Genomic DNA, 23,869 nt, shown 5'->3' with positions numbered 1-23,869 from the left:
CACTCCCGGGTCAAAAGATTTAAATCGGCTCCGGCTCCGATCTGCGGTGATGGAAACTTGACACCAGGGTGAATTTGGCAAGACAGCGAGATGAGAGCGCTTCGCCTTTCGGTCCGTTTGTGACGTCGAACACGATGCATATTTCATGTACTGATGTGATGTGTATGGGTTGTGCGTTGGTTGTGTGTTGTTTGCAAACCAAATTGCCCCTCTGGGACAATAAAGACTACCCTTAACCCTTAAACACAGACACACACCAGGGGACTAAACAGGAAGGGCTCTATTGGAAAAGGAGTGTGTACCGGCTCACTTTAGTGTTAAAGAGGTTTAACTGACACATGACCTCTGACCTGGTCTGAGTCCGACTTCTTAAGCCTCATTTGATCTGAATTTTAAATTCTGCATTCCCTTTTTTTGGCCGACAACAAAATATTTTTCTCCAACACAGGAAAAACATCACAGAATACCCAGTGGTGTATAAAGTACTTGAAAGCCATACTTGAGTAAAAGTACAGATATCTTACCTAAAAGTGACTTCGGTAAAAGTAAAAGTCTCCCGTCAGAAAATGACTTGAGTAAAAGTCTTAAAGTAGCTCATATTAAATGTACTTAAGTATCAAAAGTATCTGGTTTGAAATTTAGTATCAAAAGTAAAAGTACAAGTACCAAAATTAAAAATGCAAAGTGCTTTTTATAGTAGGTCTTAGACGTCATTTCAAGTTGATATGATCGAACGTGATTGAACGTGTAATATCAAAGATTGGCGACTTCCTGTTGCGTTTCCGTTCCGTTCCGCCATAACGTCTTTAAATGGAACTGTTGTTGTACTGTTCCTTGAGAAAAAAAATGAAAAAAAATGATATAAAAAAAAAATATATATTATATCTCAAATAGTAATGGACTAGTGCGTAAAGCCCGTGTTGCGCTAACCTCTGCTGCTCAAGTAACGAGACAGTTTTGAGAATGTAAGAAGTAGAAAGTGCAGAAATTGGTGTTCAAATGTAACGAGTAAAAGTAAAAAGTAGTCAGGAAAATAAATACTCAAGTAAAGTACAGATATGTGAAAAATCGACTTAAGTACAGCAACGAAGTATTTGTACTTCGTTACTTCCCACCACTGAGAATACCACAGAAGCAGTGACGCTTTCTACTGCACATGTGGACATTTTAGGATTTCAGGATGGAGCTTAAAAGTGTGTTAATTATTTCTTGACCAACCTAGGCTACTGTTTGACTCGTACTCACATTCTCTGGCGCCCTTGGGTAAAGAAGAACCTTGGGGAGGAATCTCCCTGACAGCCCTTGGCGTGAAAAAGCTTCGGGAGCCACTGGCGCAGTTGAAAACACTTCGACTTGACCTGACCCTGCTTTTTTTTCCAACCTGTTTTAGGACACACAGATGCTGCTGCTGCCCACTCTCCTCCTCCTCCTCCTCCTCTTCCTCAGCTTCAGTCCCGCCCACCGCCACCTGGCTCTGCTGCGCACCGCCGACTGGAGGCAGAGCGCCGCTACTCCTCTTCCCCTCGCCAGCGGAGAGAAGCAGAAACCCGGGAGAGCCCCTGAGCAAACCGAGGGTCTGAGCGAGACCTGTTTTCTCACCTTTTTCAACAAAAAACAACAACGATTTCCACACGATCCGAAGCGACTCGACGTTTTTGGAGGATTCTGGAGCAGAGAGCCAAGACGCGTAAAGAGCGAACCAGAGGAGGCTTTTGCGCACCGCTGCATCCTCTCCTCTCCATCTCTTTCTCCTCTCTCCTCCTCCTCCTCCTCCTCAGCCTCTGCGCTTTTTGACGAGACTCCGGGCTTCTTCTCCTCCTCTTCTTCACACTCACCACGAGCCTCGTCGTGAGCTGCCCTTCTTCTTCTTTTGGTCGGAGTTTGGAACCACCTTTTTCCCCGAGCCGCTGGAAGTATACGCCGCCTCAGCCCCGTGGACTCCGGCGGATCATCGCGGGCACCGTGCGCGTAATCTGGGGGACTGGGAATTATTGAGCCCTCTCCCATCAACGTACCGCATGGTGGGAATTTCTGCCTCCTTTCAGTGTAAGTGCTCTCTCGCTTTGTGGGTTGTGTTGTTTTTTCCCCCCAGTTGTGTTTTGTTCTCACGCACAGAAATCGGTGCCACATTTAAGCAAATAGCTGTTGATCCGTGGCAGAATGTAGCGTTTTGGTGATTTGTGCCCCTATATGGTGATTTATCGAGCTGGAGAGTTAAAGTCCGAGACCGTGTTGAATCAAAGCCGGTCATCACGTTTGACTATTTTCTTTTCAATATTTTACAGAAGTAGAAACATTTCATTTGATTTCTATTGTCTGAGGGGACAAGTTGCGGGAGTGAACAATGTGTCTGTGCGTGACTGTGTGTTATGGTCACGGACACGTTCTATTCTAATGGGAAATGAACAGTGAGCTCATTTGTCATGAAAGACATTTTAAGTGTAGATTGTCTAAATATCCCAAACTTTACAGATTTAACACCCATTTCCCTTAAAACTCTCTACAGAAAAATGTAATTCTCAACTTAACCATTTCACCAGTTCTTGTATCTGGGGATATTTTTCGAAGAATCGAGTCATTTTTGTGATTTGAAAAAACAAAACTATTCCCTTTACACAAATGACTGGTTGAGTCTGTTGAGATATAGACGTGGAGTCACAGCTGTCCCCATAAAGAGCACACATCAATTCATGAGCTTGAATCCAGGACGAAGGGTTGTTCTCAGGCAACAGGCAACTCACTGGTCAAGTTTGTTCTCTTAAAAGGGAAGTACACACTTTACAGCAGCTGGGAAAAAATGAAAATAGCAGAGGGTGAACGTGAATGAAGAGAATAAACCAAAATCTGAAGATAGATTCTCAGTATAGTTCTTAAAAGGAAAAAATATTATCTATTTCATCATAGTTCTTCAACACATTGCTGTTGAAGATGTTTGAAGGTTGGTGGAAATATTGTTGAATGAAGCGACTTTGTTATTCTGTCTGTGTTTGTGGAAAGCCTCCTCTATCCTCCTCTATTCACCTCTATCCTCCTCCTCTCCTCTCTCCCCTCTCTCCTCTCCTTCCTCTCCTCTCCTCTCTGCGTGCTCGGGCATCCTGGAAAGCATTTACAGAGAGAGACTTTGCCTTTCTGAGTTTGCATTTGAAAACATCCTCCAGAGACTCTGTTACAACTGTCAAATGCATCTTCTCAAATCCATATGAAGTTTCCAGCTCCACCCGCTGTGACTTTGTCATCATCACACAACCTAAAGCACACACACAAAAAAAAAAGAAGGCAGAAATCTGAATCTCTTTTTTTAATGGAGTGGCGTAGGATTGAAATTAAAGGGTTTGGGCTATATTTTACTCCAGTGGGAATGTTTTCACCCGACTGGGAAAAGAGCAGACGTGCGGGTTAGAGGGAGGCAGGCTGCTGGGACACAAGGCTGCCGATGCCCTACAGTTCTCACGGCTCTGACTATAGAGGAGGAGGAGGAAAATATCTCCTGGAAACACGCAGGGGCTTTGGACATTTTTGACGCATGCCAAATAGTCCCATGCAAAGCCAAGAGGGCGATTGTTAACTCCTCTCAAAAGCTGGAGCCGCTGCTGATGTTGACTTTGCTGTGTTAAATGTGGATGGAGGGGGATTGTTTACCAGCATTTTGCATTGATACATCAACAAGAAAACTAAGAAGTGTTTTTACTGGGCTGTCATCATGGATACATGGTGATATAAAAGTAAATGCAATATTATCAAGCTTATTATTCTCAAGTATTTATTGTTATTTTTTATTTACTGCTGTGGTCACACTATTCAAATTGTTTACCCCGGCCATCATTTACTGTGTCATCTGTTGTTTTTTTTCCCCCATTCTTTAACCACTGGGACTTCCATTAAAGAAGTGACTTGACTGAAAACACCATTACCTGGAGTGTGTGTGTTTACAGAGATAAAGAGAGAGAGGGAGACAGAGAGAGAGAGAGAGAGAGAGAGAGAGAGAGAGAGAGAGAGAGAGAGAGAGAGAGAGAGAGAGAGAGAGAGAGAGAGAGAAGGAGTAAATGAAAGGTAAACAAAGCTGGTGATGAGGGGAGAGTAAATGATAAGTGCTGTTTGCAGGTTATCAGTTTGTGTGTGTGTGTGTGTGTGTGTGTGTGTGTGTGTGTGTGTGTGTGTGTGTGTGTGTGTGTGTGTGTGTGTGTGTGTGTGTGTGTGTGTGTGTGTGTGTGTGTGTGTATGTGTGTGTATAAACAGGCTCGTATTAACATTAGCCGCTAACCGTGGTCCGGGCTCTGCAGAATCAGCCGTCACTTCCAGGGGCCATCTGCCTGCAGCCACCAGCCTGCCTCACACCTGTTCCCCCTCCCCACCCTCTCACCCCCCCGCCTCCCGGGCTATAGGGTTAAATGCATCCGACCGCCGCTTGCACACACACACACACACACACACATGGACGTGGCCATGCAAACCTGATGACACTGATTTTATTCTCACCTGCACACAAACACTACACACACTGCTAGTTGGCCGGCTGGAAGAGTGCACGCAGTTCGAGCACACGATGTGGTTTTTATATATACCATCACTTTGCTTTCATTATCTGCATTTTTTCCCCCCCTTCTTCCATGCTTTTTGATGTTAACCACAGCGCGTAGCTTGCTAGTGGTTTATAGTGCATCTAAACACAGCTTTCATTTCCTTCAGAGGGGAAACTGCTGATTTCCCCTTTAGCACAGTCACACTGAGCCGCTGTGATTCAATTACGGAGCACTTCTTTTAAGTGTGACACACGGCCGTTTGGATGCAGTCCAGATTTGCTATATGGTGCACAAGTGATGATGACTCAACAGAGTTAATATGCCGGCTACACTGTGGAGGCCCCTTGTGTATTTCTGCATCAGCTGGAAGGTTTTACTTTCTCTTAGCATATGAACTATTCTCCCAGCAGAAGCCTGTTTATGTTAATGGCTCAGTATTGGCTGGTGCACCTGCAAATGTCCTGTGTTGTTCCAATGGGCTCATTTGGCTTCTTGAACAGGTTGAGCAGTAGATGCATCTTTTTTGGCATGTTCTTCCTGCCTTGTTGTGCTTCTGCAGAAACTAGCTACTTCATTAATGGACTGGCTATAGGGCTGTTATAGATTAGTCAATTAATCACAAACGGATTTCATAATGTTTCATAATTGATTTATAGGTTTCAGTCTTTTTTAATGAGAAAAAATACAAAATATTGTACTGTACGATGAACAGTACAGATGAAAAGGTTCAATACTTTTAAACAACACGATTGATCGAAAAAATTAAATCATCAATAGATAATTTGAGAATGAAAAACCCAACATTGCATTTAAAATCATAAATATCAGTCCTCGTCTGATTTTTTTCATCGGGATCTCTGAATTTTTTACTGACAAATCAATGATGATGGAAATGTTTAAGAAAGTAAAAAAATATATAAATAAAAAATATACTCCTGGATCTGTCCCCTGTTCCAAATCAGCACCAATGGCTTTTTCCCTGATACCCAATCATTCCAGTTCCCTGGTATTCCGACCTGTATTTTTTGCGTAATCCTGCTAATAAACAAACACAAACAGATAAAAACACAACATGTTTTTCCAGAGATAACTAATAAGTTGCAGCCCAAATGGCGACGCTATTGGAAAAGCCATAAATTCTTCAGAGTTGACAGTTTGGCTTTCCATTTTTTTCTGCAAATCCTGGGTTTGATTGCTGCTCGGAGGGTTTGTTGCTGACTCCTTTTGTGAAGCTCAACGTATTAATCATTCAAACACATCGGCCGCAATAACTGAACTGTGATATATGAAGATAAAGATGGGGGGGAGGGGGTGTTTTGTTTGAAGACGTGCAGTCAGAGGGCAAGTATAAGCTGTAGAAGTGGATACTAAAACCACTGTTCCGTGCACTCCTTCAAGATGTATAGATCTGTTCTGATTATTCAGAGCCGTCTGTTACCAAGTCCCAGAGTGAATTATAGATGGAATCAGAGTGCATGTGTGTGTGTGTGTGTGGGTGTGTTGGTGTATGTGTGGGTGGGTGCGTGCACATACACACACACACACACACATTGCCCTTGTAGATCGATGGGCCCATTGATGGTTATCAGCGAGAGGGCAGTTCTCTTCACTGCTTATTGAATTTCATCACCCATGAAAGAGCAGCAGTGTTATAAAAGGACTTGCAGGTAAATGTGTGTGTGTGTGTGTGTTTTTCTGCGTATGCATTTGTGTGTCTGTGCGCGCCCTCCCATGCCCACAAAGGCAAGAGGTCTTCGCTTTATTGTAGCCGTGAGTTGGCCTTTACGGCGGCTTATTTAATGTCAAAGTCAACAGCGAGCACCACAAACCGATTTTTATTGGCCTTGTTCGTGTTTTTTTACTCCAGATAACATGAGACTTATAGGGCAACTGAAGAGGAGGCCAACAGGGCAGAGTCGGTCAATTCATCACGTTTCATGGACGCCGTAAATTCGTTTTTGCGGGATTCTTCACCTCAAGCCGTTTAGCGAACGGGAAATCACCTTGATAGAAATGCGACCGAATGCAACTTCCTCATCCTCCGTCTTCTTCGGTGACGTAGCGACAGCTGTACAAGCGGCGTCCAAAAGACGGACAGCTGGGAAATACAGGTTGGTCGTTGTTGAGGTAAACGGCGAAACTGTGTGTGAGAGCGCTCAGTGTTTGCTGGGCTAAAACACACACTGATAGACCTGTGCAGGGCAACACAAACACACACTCTCTGCCCTCATAGTCCTCTGTATATAGACTGGGATTGAGTTGCTAATTAACTCCACTTTCTCTAACTGTATCACGCACAGGCAGACTGCCACACAGACAGAAACACACACTCACACACACACACACAAAGAATCTCTCTCTTAGGCCTCTTCTCATGATGTCTGTCCTCTCGCTCTCTCTTTCTCCCACTGTTTATTTTCCTGCCTCCATCTGGAGTCGGCTGATATTGTAATCGCCCTAATGCACATTGCCTTCCCCTCGCACACGTACACACACACATACACACACACACACACACTCACACACGCCCACACAATGTGCCATCCTGACAAGCCCCTTTTCTTATTCCAAAAGATAAGCCACTGGATGTGATTCTCTGACTGCAGCCTGTGTGTGTGCGTGTGTGTGAGAGTGCACACGCAGGTGTCTATACAGTATGTCTTAAAGAATACAAAAGGACACACACACACACACACACACAAAAGTGTATTTCTCCCTCCACTCCGCCAAAGGTAACGATATTGAATAGAAGATTCTGAGTGATGCGGACCGGTGATAATGTGGCTGAGTGAAGATGTTTCTCCTTATCGCTCACCTCCTCGATATTCACCTGTCAGCTAATTTACATTTAAAGACTAGATGGTGTGTGTGTCTGTGTGTGTGTGTGGGCGTGTGTGTTTACTTGTATTTTGTAAAGGTTGGTGTGAAAAGAAAAAGTGTGTACATGTGTGTGGGCGTATGTGGAAGGAGATTACTGCACTGCCATTTCTAATAGCTTTTGTTTTGTGATTCTGCAGACGTTTGGGATGATGGAAGGTGGGAGCCCTCTCTCTCTCTCTCTCTCTCACTCTCTCTCTCTCTCTCTCTCTGGCTCGCTCGCACACACACGCTTAGGACACAGGCAGGTTTGATTGATGGGGAGTAAGAGCTGTGAAACTGTGTGATTAGGAGCCTTTTTTCTCCTTAGTTCACAAGAGGACAATTGTTGAGGAATGGACCGGCTTGCTTTGTTGCCAGTCCATAAAACCTGGCCATAAAAGTCGCTTTTGACCTTGTCTCTCCGTGTGTGTGTGTGTTTGTGTGTGTGTGTGTGAGTGTGTGTGTGAGTGAGCGAGAAAGCGGGAGAGCTCTTAAAACAAACAAACAGGCAGGCAGAGAATCAGACAAATTGACAAAACGAGAGACACAAAGAGAGCAGACGAGAAAGTGGCAGATTGAGTGAGGGTGGGGGGGGCAGACACGTCACCTCGGCCCTGTCACGCTTTAACGCTTTTAATAACCCGAACCGAGGTGGCTTCTCGCATAAAAATCCTACATTGTTAACGCTGACCTGCATGAGCATGTGAAAGTAATTCTCTTTCTGCCCCCAACCCCCCCCACTCCCCCTCTTTTTTTAAAGACATAATTTACGATCACCATGCCGACTTATCAGCTTGGATACCCTACCCCGATATATGATTTACAGCTCCGTTCTCTCTCATTAATTTTGATCTATGGATCTGGACGGTACACTTTCTTGAAAAGGGCAGCGGCTGCAGTGGAGCCTCGGCCGGCCTGGTAAAAAGAAGTGTAATTAAGATCAGCAGACAGGGAGGGAGAGAGAGAGAGAGGAGCGCCGATCGATGGACGCAGACAGTGGACCCTCTGTTTTTTCCCTGCGAGTATTGACGTGTTCAGTCAATTACAGAGCGAGAGAGAAGGAGAGAAGCAGGAGAGTGTGTGTGTGTTTGTGTGTGTGTGTTCAAATATGTGTGTGCTGACATGCCTGCGTGTGTGCGTGAGTGCGAACAGCCATCGCACATCTGCGTCTAAGATGTGTTCCTCTGATATTCACAATAAAGTGCAGTCGACAACTGCAGAGCAGACACGCGGCCACTGTTGTTTCAGGACTTCCAGTCGCTCCCGAGCCTTTTTATCCGACATCACAACTCAATCACTGCTTCCTCCACTTGCTGGTTAATATCACACCACTGCAGCCAAGTAATGAGGCTCTCCTCTTTTGTGCTTGAATTTGACTTGCATGACGGGTATTGTAGGAGGAGAGAGGCTTCCAGCTGTTGTCAGCTCATGTCACATAGGCAAACAGGGAGATAGGACAATGGAGCGACGGCCGCTTCCTCCGTCCCAATTGTGTTGTTGTCAAACCCGACAGCAGGTGCCTTGAATGATAAACGCCGAGAGTAAATTATTTGTACGGAAGGGCCATTTTGGAAATTGGAATGGAAATGGAAGGAGCTGGTCCATTTTTTCCCCCAATTGGGGCCGAGTAAAAGCCTCATTTTGTTTAACTTCTAGTGTATGCTCACCCCGCCCCCCCCCCCCATCCCCATCCAGCCTTCCATAGCCTGACTTGTCGGGAGCCACAGCGCTAAGTGTTTGCACGCTCAGAGTCGATATAGCCTTTCGCCGGGAATAAAATTACAGTCCATTTTATCTCAACAGAAATGATATTTGATGGCATTTCCTCCTCCAAAAAATACGATTACGTTCAGAATTATCAACCTGACACTGGGGGATTTTTTTTGCTTTAAGGAGATTTTTTTTTTTAAAGTCTGAAAATGGTGGTTGAGTAAAGAAAGCTGCTGCAGTTGGACGAGAGGATTAGATGTGAGGCTGTAGCTGAGTATTGATGGAACAGATAGAGATCTCAAGAGCCGCCTCTCCTCTGTCCTCTGGTGTGTGTGTGTGTGTGTGTGTGTGTGTGTGTGTGTGTGTGTGTGTGTGTGTGTTTTTTTTTTATTATTACAGATAGAAAACATCTGTCTATCTGGCGGTCTGTCGTTCTATGCAAGCACCTCTCCTCAGATGTGTGTGTTTGTTACATATTGAAAACATATCTATCCATCCATCCCTCCCTCCATCTATATATCCATCTCTATCTGTGTATCTATCTATCCATCCATCCATCCATCCCTCCCTCCCTCCATCTATCTATCCATCTCTATCTGTGTATCTTTCTATCCATCCATCCCTCCCTCCCTCCCTCCATCTATCCATCCATCTCTATCTGTGTATCTATCTATCTATCCATCTCTATCTGTATGTCTGTGGTGTTATCTGATCCACACTCGTGACCCCAGCTGCTCTTATGGATTTGCGATTGACAGTCCTTTCATCAAAGCATCTGTTCTCTCCCTCTGTTATAGTCTCACCATATGGACATGTCATCCTCAGCTGCGCGTTTTATAGTACTGTAGATGATGTGTCTCCATGGTAACCAAACTCCTCTTTTTAGAAATATGATATGAATTATATTTTTAGCCCCCACATGTGCATGATGTCTAAACACGCTGGAGTCCGTATAGTGCGATGTGCCTTGACATTTATGGCGTTTCATATCGAGCACGGCGGCGTGATGGTGAACCGGCGCCGACCTGCTATCGAGGCACACTTCTGAAGTTTTTACGGCTCCTCCAGTGCACGGGCATGTTTGTCCACTCCACACGATAGAGCCGTTTGTGGAAGAATCCGATCTCTTTCCCAGGATTTAAACAGCTCCAGATTTGCGGCAAAACTCTTTAGTCCTGGTTACAGAGAGTAGGCGCGGAGCAGAGGAGGGAGAAGGGCTCTCACGGAGCAATAAAAATCCAGGAGAGAGCGTAAATCCATCTCCCCTTGTAAGGTCCGAATTTTTTTTGCAGATGTTTCAAGATGTTTGGCCCGAGCGATGGTAATTTCTTGCCCATCTGTCTTCTCTCCTCCCCCTATGCCTCTTTATCAACATCTGGTTTTCGGTGCGGCGGGGAAACAAGTATCCTTTATAAGCCAAGGGTTCGCAGTTCCCCCTCTGCTTGTGCTATTAACTTATCCTCAACTACTGCTCTCTGTCTGTGCACACATAGTCACATATGCTAGCCATTAGGAAGTCATACCATTCAGAAAATGTAATAACTTTCAGTTAGAGGGGGGAGATAAAGTATTTGGCTTCTTTTTCTTTGGTTCTCTCTTTATTTTTTCCATAACTGCAAAGAATTTGGGGTTCTGTTTTTTTATGCCTCCCCAGTGAGAGGACAAATTACTGCCTAGATGTTAGTCGGAGGATGCTTTAGTGAGAGGAAAACCCCTTCCCCTTAACTATTTGAGTAGGACCCTGGGGTCTGTGTCAGCACCTCCACGACCCGGTCGGGAGGGAAGAGCGTAAAGCTGCTGCTCAGGGTCGGAGACGCATCTCATCAATTCACTTTGGAGGAAACAAGACAAGTTTAGGTGGGAAGAAATGCACACAAACAATTTGCTCCACACTTTAGCGGTGCAGCAAACACTAAGATCTTAATTTGCTATTTCCTCTTTGGCAGTATTAAATTGTCCGTGTATAATTCACAGCTGCGCCGGGATCGTGCATTGTGGCGCAGCTGCGACTTTATGTTTGCGAATTTAACCACCTCACACACAGGACTGAACTGCACACACACACACACACACACACACACACACACAAACACACAGGTGTGCACTCCCAAATTCGCTCTCTCACATGCTCACAGACAGAATGAAGTTGAATATTCAAACTAAGATTTGCAGCTCAGCAGCATATGGCAGAGTTTTCAATCTGAAATGAGGGAAGGTGCTTCGTCTGGTAAGGTGCTGTGTGGCCGTGGTGTGTATTTGATAGGGCACAGAGCAGCAATCGAGGGTTATGTGTCCACAGAGAAGCACATACACACAAATACAAAGTAAAATTTTGTGCACAAACAAATCAGATGTACCACTCTTACTCCAACAACCTCGTCCTGCCATTTAGCCACTTAACAAAAGCACACGGAGCTCATTGTTACAGCCGATTATCCTTCATTAAATCAATGTTTTTTTACTGTCACATAACACATACTAGTAGAATTTATTACATCTAAATTAAAATGAATTAAAAGGTCCCAACATGCACCACACCATGCATACAGTCCCTATATTTGGATAAATAAATTGAAAAAATGGAGTCTTTGGTTTTGCCCCTTTGCCCGAGGCTACGACACACAATCACACAAAAACACGAGCCCACACATGACAGATGCCCCTTCCTGCCAAAGACACTAATGCATTAGTCGTGCACTGCCCCTGGGCTCCTGCCTGGCAGGACAATAACCACCACCGAGTCACCAGCTGATATCAGAGATGGAGGACGCACGGTCACGCTGGTGCGAGCACATGTGTGTGATTAGGCTGAGCCCGTGTTTGTTTGCCATTAGCATGTAGAAGGGATTTACACATGTAGCTGAAGGTAATCAGTCAGTTTTAATAATTCAGTTTGTTGCTGTGTGTTTTCTTATGATACATCAAAATGTTTGAAGAGGTCATTATTTTAAGTAGTTTTGATTCAAGTGAATTAGCGTGTTGTTTGTGTGTGTGTGTGTGTGTGTGTGTGTGTTTGTGTGTGTGTGTGTGTGTGTGTGTGTGTGTACAAGCTCTGATGCCACCACTATGTTTGCAGATGATAATGTGTTGGAGGCGACCTTTGTTTGTACGCTCTATGTGTGTGTGGGGGGGGCTTTAATGTGCGTGCATGTGTGTTTGTGTTGGGGGCGGGTGGTGTCTTCACGGGGAATTGATTGAAAAGGATTAGATTGTGATTACAAAAATGGGGGTGGGGGAGACCAAAGTGGAGATAGGGGGAGAGAGTAAGGTGAACGGTGCCAAGGAGAGAGGTGCAGTGGGGTGAGATGTAGAAGAGAGAGAGGAGAGAGAGGAGAGAGAGGAGGATATTTACCAAAACTAGATCTGCACTCAGTAGAATGCATTCCTCTGCCAAAACCAAACACCAGATCTGTATATTTATTTGGATCTGCACCAAACTGCACACACTCAAAATTGGTTGGCAGAGTTAATGAGACATCCAAAGTCATTGGCTAAATAAAAACTAAATTAAACTGCTCTAATTAGATAGAACAGTCTGTATGTTAAAAAACTAAATAAGAAAATATTGTAATAATAATGGCATTAGTTATATCCTAGACAGTGAGCTTGTGATTTGACATTGAACCGAACTCTTCTATCTGTAGAGAGCAGTGACTCTTGGTACCAGCACTTAGTGGGAACGATCCAAAATGAGATTCCTGTTTTTTAGACCGAACGCCAGGTTATGAATCAGGCTGCGTGAGGTTGTGTGTGCATCTGTGGCTCTGATGTAAGCCTGTGTGTCGGTGCCAGTTGGAGAACAAGACCCTGGAAATAGAGTGGGACACATTTGTGAGTGACTCTAAAACCGCTGGAGTTTGGTGCCAGGAGCCACGGAGAGAGGGAGGGAGGGAGGTAGTGACAGAGAGAAAAAGAGAAAAAAAGAAGTGACCCAGTACAAGATGTTAAACAACAGTTACGAGTTCCCAAATTGCTGAGCTCGGATACAAGCTTCAGCTTTCAGACCTCTAATGTGTTTTTGAGATCCTCTGTCGCTGCCTCTCCGGCGTCGGTGCTGGAAGAGCTTCAGCATTTGGGGGGAAAATAACATATGAAATCAGTCAACCCATGTTTAACTTGTCCACGTCGAGGAGTTCACACAGCAAGTCTTAACCACAGCTACATGCCAGCCACTATATATATAGCTGCTCTACTGTAATAGAAAATTATAGTGCAACCGGGGATTAAGAGGTTGGGAATTTTCTTTTTGCATTCATGGTATGTGGAAGAATGCTTGTTAAGTATGCCACACGCAGCTCGAGAGAAAAATAACTTCTTGCTCTTCAAATGAATGCCGGGTGACGACGTCTTCCTGAAGATGGATGGAGAGGCGTGCGTGTTTTTTTTTTTTTTTTTTATGTTTTGTTTTTCTTTTAATGAGAGAAAAGAAGACACAGCAGCCACTGCGTGTGGGCTGCCAGGGAGCGCTCACATCCCGTATTTAATGGGTCTCCTCATTTGAAATGTGCCAGCGTTTCATTCACACCCCGCAAATTGAGTCTGGATCTGGCAATATGAAAGTGACAGTGTAAGACAATTAAATTCATGAATTCACACATCTCCAAAAAGTTAATTTACAGGAAACCCTGGAATATGGGTTTTTTACTTCATACACTTTCCCTGAGAAGTGGATTGTGTAGGAGCGAGTGATAGAACAAATCTCCTTAGATACAAAGGAAATGCCTTCACCATGTACACATATTCACACACTATGACAAGCCTCCATCCCTGGGAAACCATCAATCCTGAGACTGCTCAGTGGTTTTGATTGAGGATGGACAGACCGTCCCTTTCTGTATCTCTCTCCGGTGTCTGAGAGCAGCAGTAATGGTGCCAGAGGAAGAGGAAGAGGACACAGTGTTTTATTTTACCAGCCTGAGACGTGTGCTGGTAAAACACAGGTGAAGAACATAGGGTTCTGAGAAGAGAGACTTAATGTGAATCTAAATTCACATTATTTTTGTGTTCGAACTCACAGGCATGTTCAGAGAGACACCAATCAATGCTGGCTCTGTGCACTATACACACATTTCCTTTTATTCAGCAGTCATTCCGTTCTGTTTTCTCTCTTTTTTCCACCTTTCTTTTCTTTCCAGCAATCTTCCTTTCAGCTTACTCTTCTCTCTCCGTCACACCAGTAGCGTAAGAAGTGTGGATAAAATAAATAGCATCCTCGCGCTCACCTACCTCTGCATGTGCATGTATGTACATGTGTCCTTTGACAGTTGGGAGAGCATATCTGCTTCTCCTGTTGTCATGGAAACAGTGGGCACTGTGTGAGTGTTTGTATATATATCTATATCTAAGTGTGTTTCACTAGAGACCCCCCCCCCCTCCAAGATAGAGCATTGAGTTCTGGTCAGGAGAACCACGGCCACATTCAGATCTCATTCTGCCTCTGACTTAATTCACCTCTACTTTGTATTGTTGGACTCCAGTGAATAAACTGCTGCTTGACTCACTGTCCGATGCCCCCGGCAGCGTCTGAGGAAGACAGATAGGACAGTCCGCTCCACCCGGGGCAGGAGCCAGGCGGGTGGGGTCAGGTCCAGGGCCACCGGTCCCACCTCCACCCTCCAGTCCCCCTCTGCCTGCTCCACCAACTCTCCTCGCACCGCCCCTCCATCCCACAGTCGCTGCTGCGGCTTTAATTACTTGAAAACAAGGAAAAACATCCTGGACCCGGAGAGAGAGAGAGAGTGACTGAGTGGCCGGTGTGTGTGCGTGTGTGTGTGTGTGTGTGTGTGTGTGTGTGTGTGTGTGTGTGTGTGTGTGTGTGTGTGTGTGTGTGTGTGTTTTGCACGGGAACAAGACATTTATCTCGACGGCGCAATACTGTCTTCCACACACAAACACACACTGTCCCCTTCGCACACATCCTGACCCCAACCGGCCCACCGTCCCCGCCCTTCTCCTCTCGCTTTCTCTGCGGGTTCCCATCCTCTCCCCCCTGCCCCTTCCCCCCCGCCCCCTCCCCCTCCCAGGTTCCTTCTGGTTCCATTTCTGGTTCCTGACCAGCGGTGCTATCTGTGGACGGCCAGTGGTTCCTCTCATTCTGCCGGCCCATTGTGTGGTGAGCTGGGTTGGGCCCTGGGACCCCGGGGGCCGGGGAGGGGGGGCCAGGAATGGTCTGGTTCCTGTTGCTGTTGGAGTTAAAGGAACTGTGGCACCGCTTATATCACCACTGCTGTGAAAAAACTGAGTTTAGGGCTATTTTTGAGGGAAACAGCCACGTGAGTTGCTTCCCTGGCTTTGGGGAGAGAGCGGTGACTTTGATGAGGAGAATTCTCTGCTTTAATTGGAAGCTCCGGGTGTTAAAATAACTTGGTAACACAATTTGTTCCACAGCTGTTACATGACAAATCTGTGTCTTACATGTAGGAAATGTTGTTGCAACTTTAAATGTCTTTCTTTGGGATCAGGATTCTGAGGAGCGACTTAGACGCAGGTACATTTATAAACAAATAATGCAGTCATGACATTTTTAATGATATTAAACGGATAATGCCACCGTAACAATAATTTGTATTCAACTTTTTCCTTCATGCTTCTTAACAACTTTTATAGCCTTTGAAAACCCCTCTTTTTATTTATTGATTTTAGGATTGTTTATGGCAGCATTACTCAAATTTTGAGTCATTACTGACCTTACCAGCTTTGAACCCCCCCCCCCCCACCTTTAAGGACAACTTGAACTCGGCTTACTCACCCACCCCTCATTATCTGTGTCATTGACACGACAATGGGATGAAAACACATCATTACGTGTGTGAGCTGCACATATCTGCACAGAGCGTCCTCTGGTTTGAAGGAACACACTCACACACACACACACACACACGCACACACACAATTTGTGACACACTCACAGCCACGACCACAGCTCCAACTGGGACTTGAGTCCACCCTTGTGCCGCATATCTTCCTCCCTCTGAGACTCCCGGCTCACCGTGGTGGGGGGGGTGCACGGAGCGCGACACTAGCTACTGCGCTCGGTTAATTATGACTGCCAGGCCCGGCTGTCACAGTGATTCACCATGGAAAGAGAGAGAGAGAGAGAGAGAGAGAGAGAGAGAGAGAGAGAGAGAGAGAGAGAGAGAGAGAGAGAGAGAGAGAGAGAGAGAGAGAGAGAGTTGGGTGGAGCAAGAAGAGGGTCAGGGGACAGGAGTTGGCAGGTGTGCAGATGTATCATTAGCGCCACCTAGTGAGGCAGAGAGAAGATCTCCTTGAGTCGACAAACTCGATGTCACCCCGTCTGTATTGCCACACATTTTTCTTTTCCTCCTTTCCTCGTTCACATGTCTCCACAAATGTCCCGGGCTTCTATCGCTCGCCCTCCGTCTCTCAGCATCCACGCACTCCCCCTTTTCGTGCTCGCTTGTTTTTTTTCACTTTTTCTCCGTGTTGCCGGTGTCAGTCGCGCCGTTGCAACAAATCAAGTGCTCCATTCATCTGGTGTCATCTGTGCGCTATACAGAGAAACTGGAAATGTGCGCTCTCTCCCCTCCTCTGTCTCTCCTCTGACAGCCACCTCTCCACTTCATCACCGGTGAGCAGATCAGATTGGAAGTGGGCCAAGCCACTCAGCGCCGGCTAAATGGAAGTTGGCCGTGAGTGAGGATTTATGGGACTGGTTGAGGCCCGGTAGTGCCCTGTACTGGGATCATATGGTTTATCTGCCAATGATCCTTGAGGCACAGTGGGATGGGTGTTTAAAATACCGTTCCCGTCCACTCTGTAAGGTTTGTAAGATATATTGATAGTTGTCCGCCTGCAGTCGGTTAGAAATCAAGCATCTTCGTTCGGAGACACCGGATCATGTTTGAGTAATCTGGGGGGGAAATGGAGTCTGCATAACCATTAACAACTCTTACGGCAGTTAAGCAACTGGTTTGGTAGCAAGCAGCCGAGATTGGAAGATTTCAGCCGCCCATCCGTCCGTCCACCAACACACACACACACGGGCCCTCACACATGCATGCACCCACGGCAAAAAAGTCATTTGTTCTACCTCATTAGCATGTATTGTGGCGAGCGGGCGTAACACACTGAAAGGTGAAATGGGTCCGCCATGAATAGCACACCAGTCGGCAGAAGAGAGGGAAGAGGGGAAAAGAGGGAGGAGGAGGAGGAGGAGGTGGAGGAGGTGGAGGAGGTGGAGGAGGAGGAGAGTGTCCAGATGGCTGGGGACCTGCCGCACACACAGGGAGTCGCTCGCTCGCCGCTTTTCTCTTTTTTTTTTCCCCCTCCGCTGATTGCACCGTTTCGACTACACTCGCTTTCACTCGCTGTCTCTCCGCTGCTCCCTCTTCTTCTCGCTCATGCACACACAAAAGGCCGAGCCCACATGTAACCTCCCTTCAGAGTTCTTGCTCACTTGCAGCCATTGTGCATGTGCACGCACGCACACAGACACACACACACACACACACAGACAGACACACACACATGCACAGAGGCCGTGTGTGACCCGGAAGCAGAGAGCGGCTGAGCACAGCCTACAGGAGGGCTTGTTGTGGCCCATTGCACTTCTCCACGAGCTGGTATCTCTTTCAACCACCACCCTCTTCCTCTTCATCCATCCTTCCTCCTTCCATCCTTCCTCTCCTCTCATCTCCGTCAAAACACCCTTGATAAAAGCAGACAGGAGTTGGATGACTCCACGGACAGTCCGGCTTACAGTCGGAGACATTCTGGACAGATTTCACAAAGCCTCCTTCTCCAGTTCGACGACTGACTGCGACTGTTTGATATGCGGTGTTGAGACTCTGTTTCTGGCGAGTTACATCAGATTGCACTACAGCTGAGGCCATCTTTGGTCGATCCTTTGACAGCAAGAAGCGGAGAGAGGGAGAGAGAGAGTCGCGGAGAGGAAGAGTACTGACGTTTGCCCTGATGTTCCCTTTTCCTTTTCTCTCAGCATTGTGTAGCGCTGCCAGAATATCGGTTATCTTATCTTTCCATCTGTGTGTGTGTGTGTGTGTCACTCTGTCAGTCTCTCACTAACTCTCTCTTTCTCTCATCCCATTTCTCTGATTCCGACCAACCCGCACCTCGTTCTCCTTTATATTCTTTTGCTTCTTTTCCTGTGTGTCTCTCTCAGACTACGTCTTTCCTGTGTGTCTTTTAGAGAATCAGTAATGGTCTCCACTGGGATGTAGACTGTGTGAGGTTCTGTTGGTTTTTGTAGGCTGCACACACACACACATGCACACACACACACACACAGACACACTCACTCACACATGCACATGGAAGTACGCACATCAGTTTGTGGGCAAAGGAGAAAGGATAGGGAAAACAATGTGTGTGTGTGTGTGTGTGTGTGTGTGTGTGTGTGTGTGTGTGTGTGTGTGTGTGTGTGTGTGTGTGTGTGTGTGTGTGTGTGTGTGTGTGTGTGTGTGTGTGTGTATGTGTGTGTGTGTGTGTGTCTGTGTGTGTGCGGTGTCATGTGAGTCTAAACACAACCCTTTATTTACATGCTTTTGCATCTACATGTTCTTTTTGCATATTTCTCTTCCTGCATCCCCTCGCTTACGTCCCTCTGTGCCATTAAACCTACACACATGGGACTTCAGTGTGTGTGTGTGTGTGTGTGAGAGAGAGAGAGAGAGAGAGAGGGAGCAGTCTGTGTGTGTGTGTCTGTCTCACTCCATCACCCCCACTATTCAAGTCCACCTCATTGACTCATCATTGAGTGGGCCCTCCAAAGCTCTATTGAGTTTATCAAGTCTTCCACAAAAAGTCACTCCCATTCATTCTTGTTGAAGTGAGCTACACCCCCTCCCACCCCTTGCACACACACACACACACACACACACACACACACACACACACATGCACGGATGCTCTGGCCCAGGCAAAATGGCATTGACGCTTCAATAAAACCCCCTCACCGTCCTCATCAGCATGTGTGACTATTCAGATTGTTAAAGTGCTTGTATGAAGAAGGGCTTTTATTCGCCTGTTTTGAATTTAAGCCCATATATTAACCCCTTGTACGGAATGACTCTTTAATACTGTGAATAGGAGGCGAAGGGAGGGTGTTAGGGGACAGGAAAGGAGGCGAGTGGAGACAGATATATGATTGGGATTCGGCGAGCTTATACGTAAATCCACAGCGTTTGTCGCCCGCTGACAAGTTGACTTGTTTAATACTTGCATAAAGTACGGCCCTGATGCTCATTCACAGACACGCTCGCACAACGAGAGCGTAATTTAACACAGCACGACTCATATCCCACACAGATGTAAATGTGCTGTTTGCAATGGGAGCGCTTTGAATGTATTTGTGCCTTTTTAACAAAAGTGCCCGAATGGCAGCGAGCGCCGTTACAACAAACACGTGCAGTTGTAGATTTTACAACACGCCGACCAGAATGCAAACAATCCCGACTATTTGTAGTTGAGCAAAGCTGTTGTTGCCGTCAGTCGGATTGTGTGTCTTGGCAAGCCTCTCGCTGAAGTATTTGTTTGGTAGCCTACGTCTGTCGCTTGTTATTACATGTTTTTGTTGTGGACGAGATGGTGAAAGTGGGACCGCTGCCAGGCAATCTGGGACAGAGAGAACAAATGGCCTGAAGAGAGGCTTCGGCATTCCCGCTACAGCGCTCTTCCACACATATGACATGATTTCATAGCTGCTGTGAGCCCAATGAATCCTTATTAGGTAAAAAAAAAGCTTTCCACTGAACTGACTGATCACGTATCCCGACTGGTATATATATGGCCTGGCACCGGTTAGCATGGCGGGCCTTCCTGGCGCTTACAGGGTTCAAAAATAATCAATAACAGGTCTCCGATTACGATAACTGGAAGGTGGGATATGAAATCAACTTCCCCACTGCTGTTTATTGAATAAACTGAATCCATTGTATCAGTGTCTGCTTGTGAAAGGAAATATGAGCTGAAAGAGAGAGAGACAGTGCGTATGTGAGTGCGAGTTTTTTTTAGGGGCCACAAGTCTCAGGGGAGCTGGTGGAGCTGTTGCTGTTGTTTATCAGCACACACACACACACACACACACACACACACACACACACACACACACTCACACACACTCATCCGTCTCTATCTCAATTCTCTCGCTGTCTTATTATATTTCTTTATCCCTTTCTCTCTCTCCTCCATTACTGGCGTTTTAAGCAGCTCACTTGGGAACATGAGGCTTGTTGGCTCGCAATAATGTTAAGATGCTTTGTCTCTCATCTATTGTGGGCACACACACACACACTCTCTCTCTCACAAGCACAAACACACACACACACACACACACACACACACACACACACTCACGCAGAAAGGGAGGTAAACGCAGTTAAAAGGAGGATCAGGGGAATTTCGGTGCCATTCTTTGTCTCCTACCCTCCTGAACCTGAGACACGGTGCATGGGATTGTGCGAAAGTGTGCGCGAATGTGTGTGTGGGTGTGCATGTGTGCAGATGCCTGCAAGCTGACAGGGAGTGAAAGCCCAGACATATGTTAATCAGATGTTGTGATGATGGCAGAGCAGAAGGAGAGAGCGAGAGTGAGAGAGGGAGAGAGACAGCACTGGAGAGACGGATGAGGGGTGAAAATACATGCAGAGCTTTTAAAAGACAGAGTGTGAGGACGGAGAAAAAAGGAACGGTGCAGGAAGAGGAGAGGAGAAGAAATGAGGAGGAGAACAGAGAAAATGACAGCAAAACGGTGCAGTGATTTATTTTTCGAACTGCACAAACCACTGCAGAGAATCGATCCAATCCATTAGTTTAACTGAATGGACCTCCACTATAAGTTTGAGGTCATTGAACAAAAATGATAAATGTTTCCTGTCTGCACTGGGATACATTAGCCAAACACAGTGCGATTTTTTTGTCTACAATTTTACTACTACATTGTTACCCTGTTTTAACCTGGTAGTAACATCTGATATCTGCCACATGTATCATATAAATCCACCTAGTGTCAAAGTGGACAGTCCCTCAGTATTAAAGTTGATTTATATTTATGGATTGACCGGTTGCCAGGACGATCAGATCCTGAAATCCGCTGCCAATCCGGCACTGATTCCTACACGGCCGGTACCTTAAGCAATGAAAGTGTTATTTACGGTTAAAATTATTGTAGTTTATATTAATAGATTATTCTTTTAACTGTTGACAGTTTAAATTGAATCTTCCAATTTGCCTTAGCAATATAATAGCCGCTCGTATTGTCGACCGTCGTATCAGTTTTGACACCATTTAGTCGCTGGTACCACTTTACTTAAAATAATAATTTATAGGTGTTAAAATGTTAGTTGTGAAATAAAAAGTGGGTTTGGTTACATCAGCAAAGTAATGAGAGGTCAACAGGGAGAGTGGAGGAGTCGATTGGGCGAATTCAAAGCAACGTAACGAAATCGTGCAAGAAAATAAGATATTAAAGTGTTGGTCGGAGAAGTTTTGGTCCAATATAATTGAAAACATGTTATCATTTTGGCTCAAGAAACGGATAAAGCAGCGAAGAAGAATGGAGAGAACATCAGGAGGAGGAGGGGAGAGATGTGGGGCAGGTCTACTCAGGAGAGTTCAGAGGGGGCCGGAGAAGCTGCAGACGGCTGCTCCAAATGGATTTTCCTTGTTTGTAATGAGGCTACTTGTTCTGCTGCGGCTGCCAGAGCATGTGGCGTTTCTAGGCGGGGGGGGTTGGATGGAGAGAAGGACAGAGATAGTGGCGGACGAGTGGTGGAGATGGGCGGAGGCGATATATAGGGGAGAGCAGGAACGTAGGCGACTGTGAGGGGAGGAGGAGAAGGAGGAGGAGAGGTGAGATGGTGGGAGAAACAATCAGTTATTGCAGATAGCGAGAGGGAGAAGAAATAAACAGAGGGAGAGGGTAGAGAGAGAGATACTTGTGATGGAAAATATTACAGCTGTTGTGTTGTCGAGGAGGAGAGTAATGGCTTGGTGGTCTTCCAACACTCAAGCTGTTAAACTGTGATGCCGGAATAAAGATATTGAGATAAATTGAGCGCCATCTGGAAAAGTGTATTGATTTTTTTTCTCCTCTCTCTATACTGTTTCGGCAAATGAGCTGATTGACCGAATCGCATGTGAACGTACTGCCACGGAAGAAAGAGGAGGAAAAAGATGTGTGGAGAACTCGTGTGTGCGTTTCCTTGGCCTTCGTTTTCAAACAGTGGTTCAGAGGGATTTTAAATGAGAAACATGTGAGAGAGAGAGAGAGAGAGAGAGAGAGAGAGATTCACCCAAGGCAAAACTCGCTAAAGACACTGACCTGTTTTAGCTTTTCTTTGATGTGAATTCCACGGTTATGAATTTATATTACCTCCCCACTCCTCCTCTCCTCTCCTCTCTGGGTCTCTCTCTCTCCCTTGGCTTTTATCCTCTCTTTTGTTCTCACTCACTCCGCTCTGCAGAAGAACACCGTGTGTAATGGGACTTCTCGCCACCTCACAGTCGCTCCTTTTGTCCCCGAGTTTTTCATCTCTCGCTCTGGTTTTCATCGGTTTTGTGCGATGCATTATGGGTAATCGCTGGATTCTACATGTGTTCACACCCGAGCGTATATTTATTGCAAACAGTATTTCAGACCGACTGATCTCATCTGTTTTGGCGAGAGGCTGGTCTGTCTCTATCTGTTTCAGATAACCTGCAAACAGATCTGTCAGGTGATGGCACATCCTATTATCTCATATGCCGGGATATCAACATACATGTCAGGTGTCACGTACACAGGTGGCAGCGACATAACATAACATGGGATCTGTGATTTGGAAATGCATCCGGCAAGATGAGACTTGCTGAGAGAGAGAGAGTGAGGAGGTGAGGAGGGGGACTGAGAGTTTACGAAAGCACGAAACAAGGGCAGGAGAAGGAAGCAGGGGGAGAAGTCAGAGGCAGATCACAGATGGTGAGCTGTCAGTGGCCGGCTGCGCTCGTGTGTGTGTGTGTGTGTGTGTGTGTGTGTGTGTGTGTGTGTGCAGTGTTCGTTCCATGCATGTTTGTGCGCCCTGCATGTATGTGTAGCGCACGCCTGCCCTTGCTCTCCTGTGTGTATCCGTGCATGTGTGTGTGTCTGTGCCCTCTGAGTTGAGGAGCGGTGCTGTATGTGCACAGAGCTGTTCTTCCCAGATGGCCCTGGCAAACAGACACTGCAAGGCTGGCGGAGTTGGCACGGCAACGCGGTGCACAGTTGGCGCTGCCAGCCACCGTGCTCTCCCCTACGCACCGGGGCGAGGGAACCTGCTGCCAGCCACCGAAGCTCATTGACTGACTCGCAGGCTGTCTCCCGACCGACTTCTTCAGTTGGTTAAAGTTGCTCCGTCTTTGTTTCATCTCCACCGAGTGTCCTTCTCACCCTGAATCCTGAGAAAAACCTTCTGACAGCTCCAGACTCAGTTCTTCACCAGGCGGTTACCTCACCGTGGCAGCTGATACACAACATGACGTGACATCAGATTCCCGTCACAACATCGCACCTCGAGCGTTTGGAAACAGTTTTCAGCCGCATTGTAAATACATTGTGTCGCTTCCATTGTTCCAGCGCAAGCTTTCATGTCTTAATTTCATTCATGTCAAATCGTTCACAGTGACGTGTCTGAACACACTCCTCTGATCGTGCCGATCTATAGGTCTCCGCTGGCAGGCTGCCAGCGCTGGAGGCTTTCCAGCGCAACGCCTTGATGTTCTCTCTCTGTGTGTGGTGAGGAAACAAGCAGAACCATACAAGGTTGAATAAAGACGGAGGATAAAGG

The 23,869-nt window shown here is 46.2% G+C and overlaps 1 protein-coding gene across 1 annotated transcript in view; it reads left to right on the top strand.

Annotated features, from left to right (window-relative positions):
* The first annotated feature begins 1,983 nt into the window (after positions 1–1,983).
* Positions 1,984–23,869, top strand: part of runx1t1 (RUNX1 partner transcriptional co-repressor 1) — a 55,963-nt gene continuing 34,077 nt past the window's right edge. The window contains exon 1 of the mRNA XM_061092907.1: positions 1,984–2,046. Coding sequence (XP_060948890.1) covers positions 2,019–2,046 — 28 coding nt within the window. The 5' untranslated portion in view covers positions 1,984–2,018. The remainder of the gene's footprint in view (positions 2,047–23,869) is intronic.

Source organism: Limanda limanda, chromosome 19 (genome assembly GCF_963576545.1).
Source record: "Limanda limanda chromosome 19, fLimLim1.1, whole genome shotgun sequence".
Taxonomy (NCBI): Eukaryota; Metazoa; Chordata; class Actinopteri; order Pleuronectiformes; family Pleuronectidae; genus Limanda; species Limanda limanda.
Note: the sequence above shows the minus strand (reverse complement) of the source record. Positions and strands in the feature narration are given on the sequence as shown.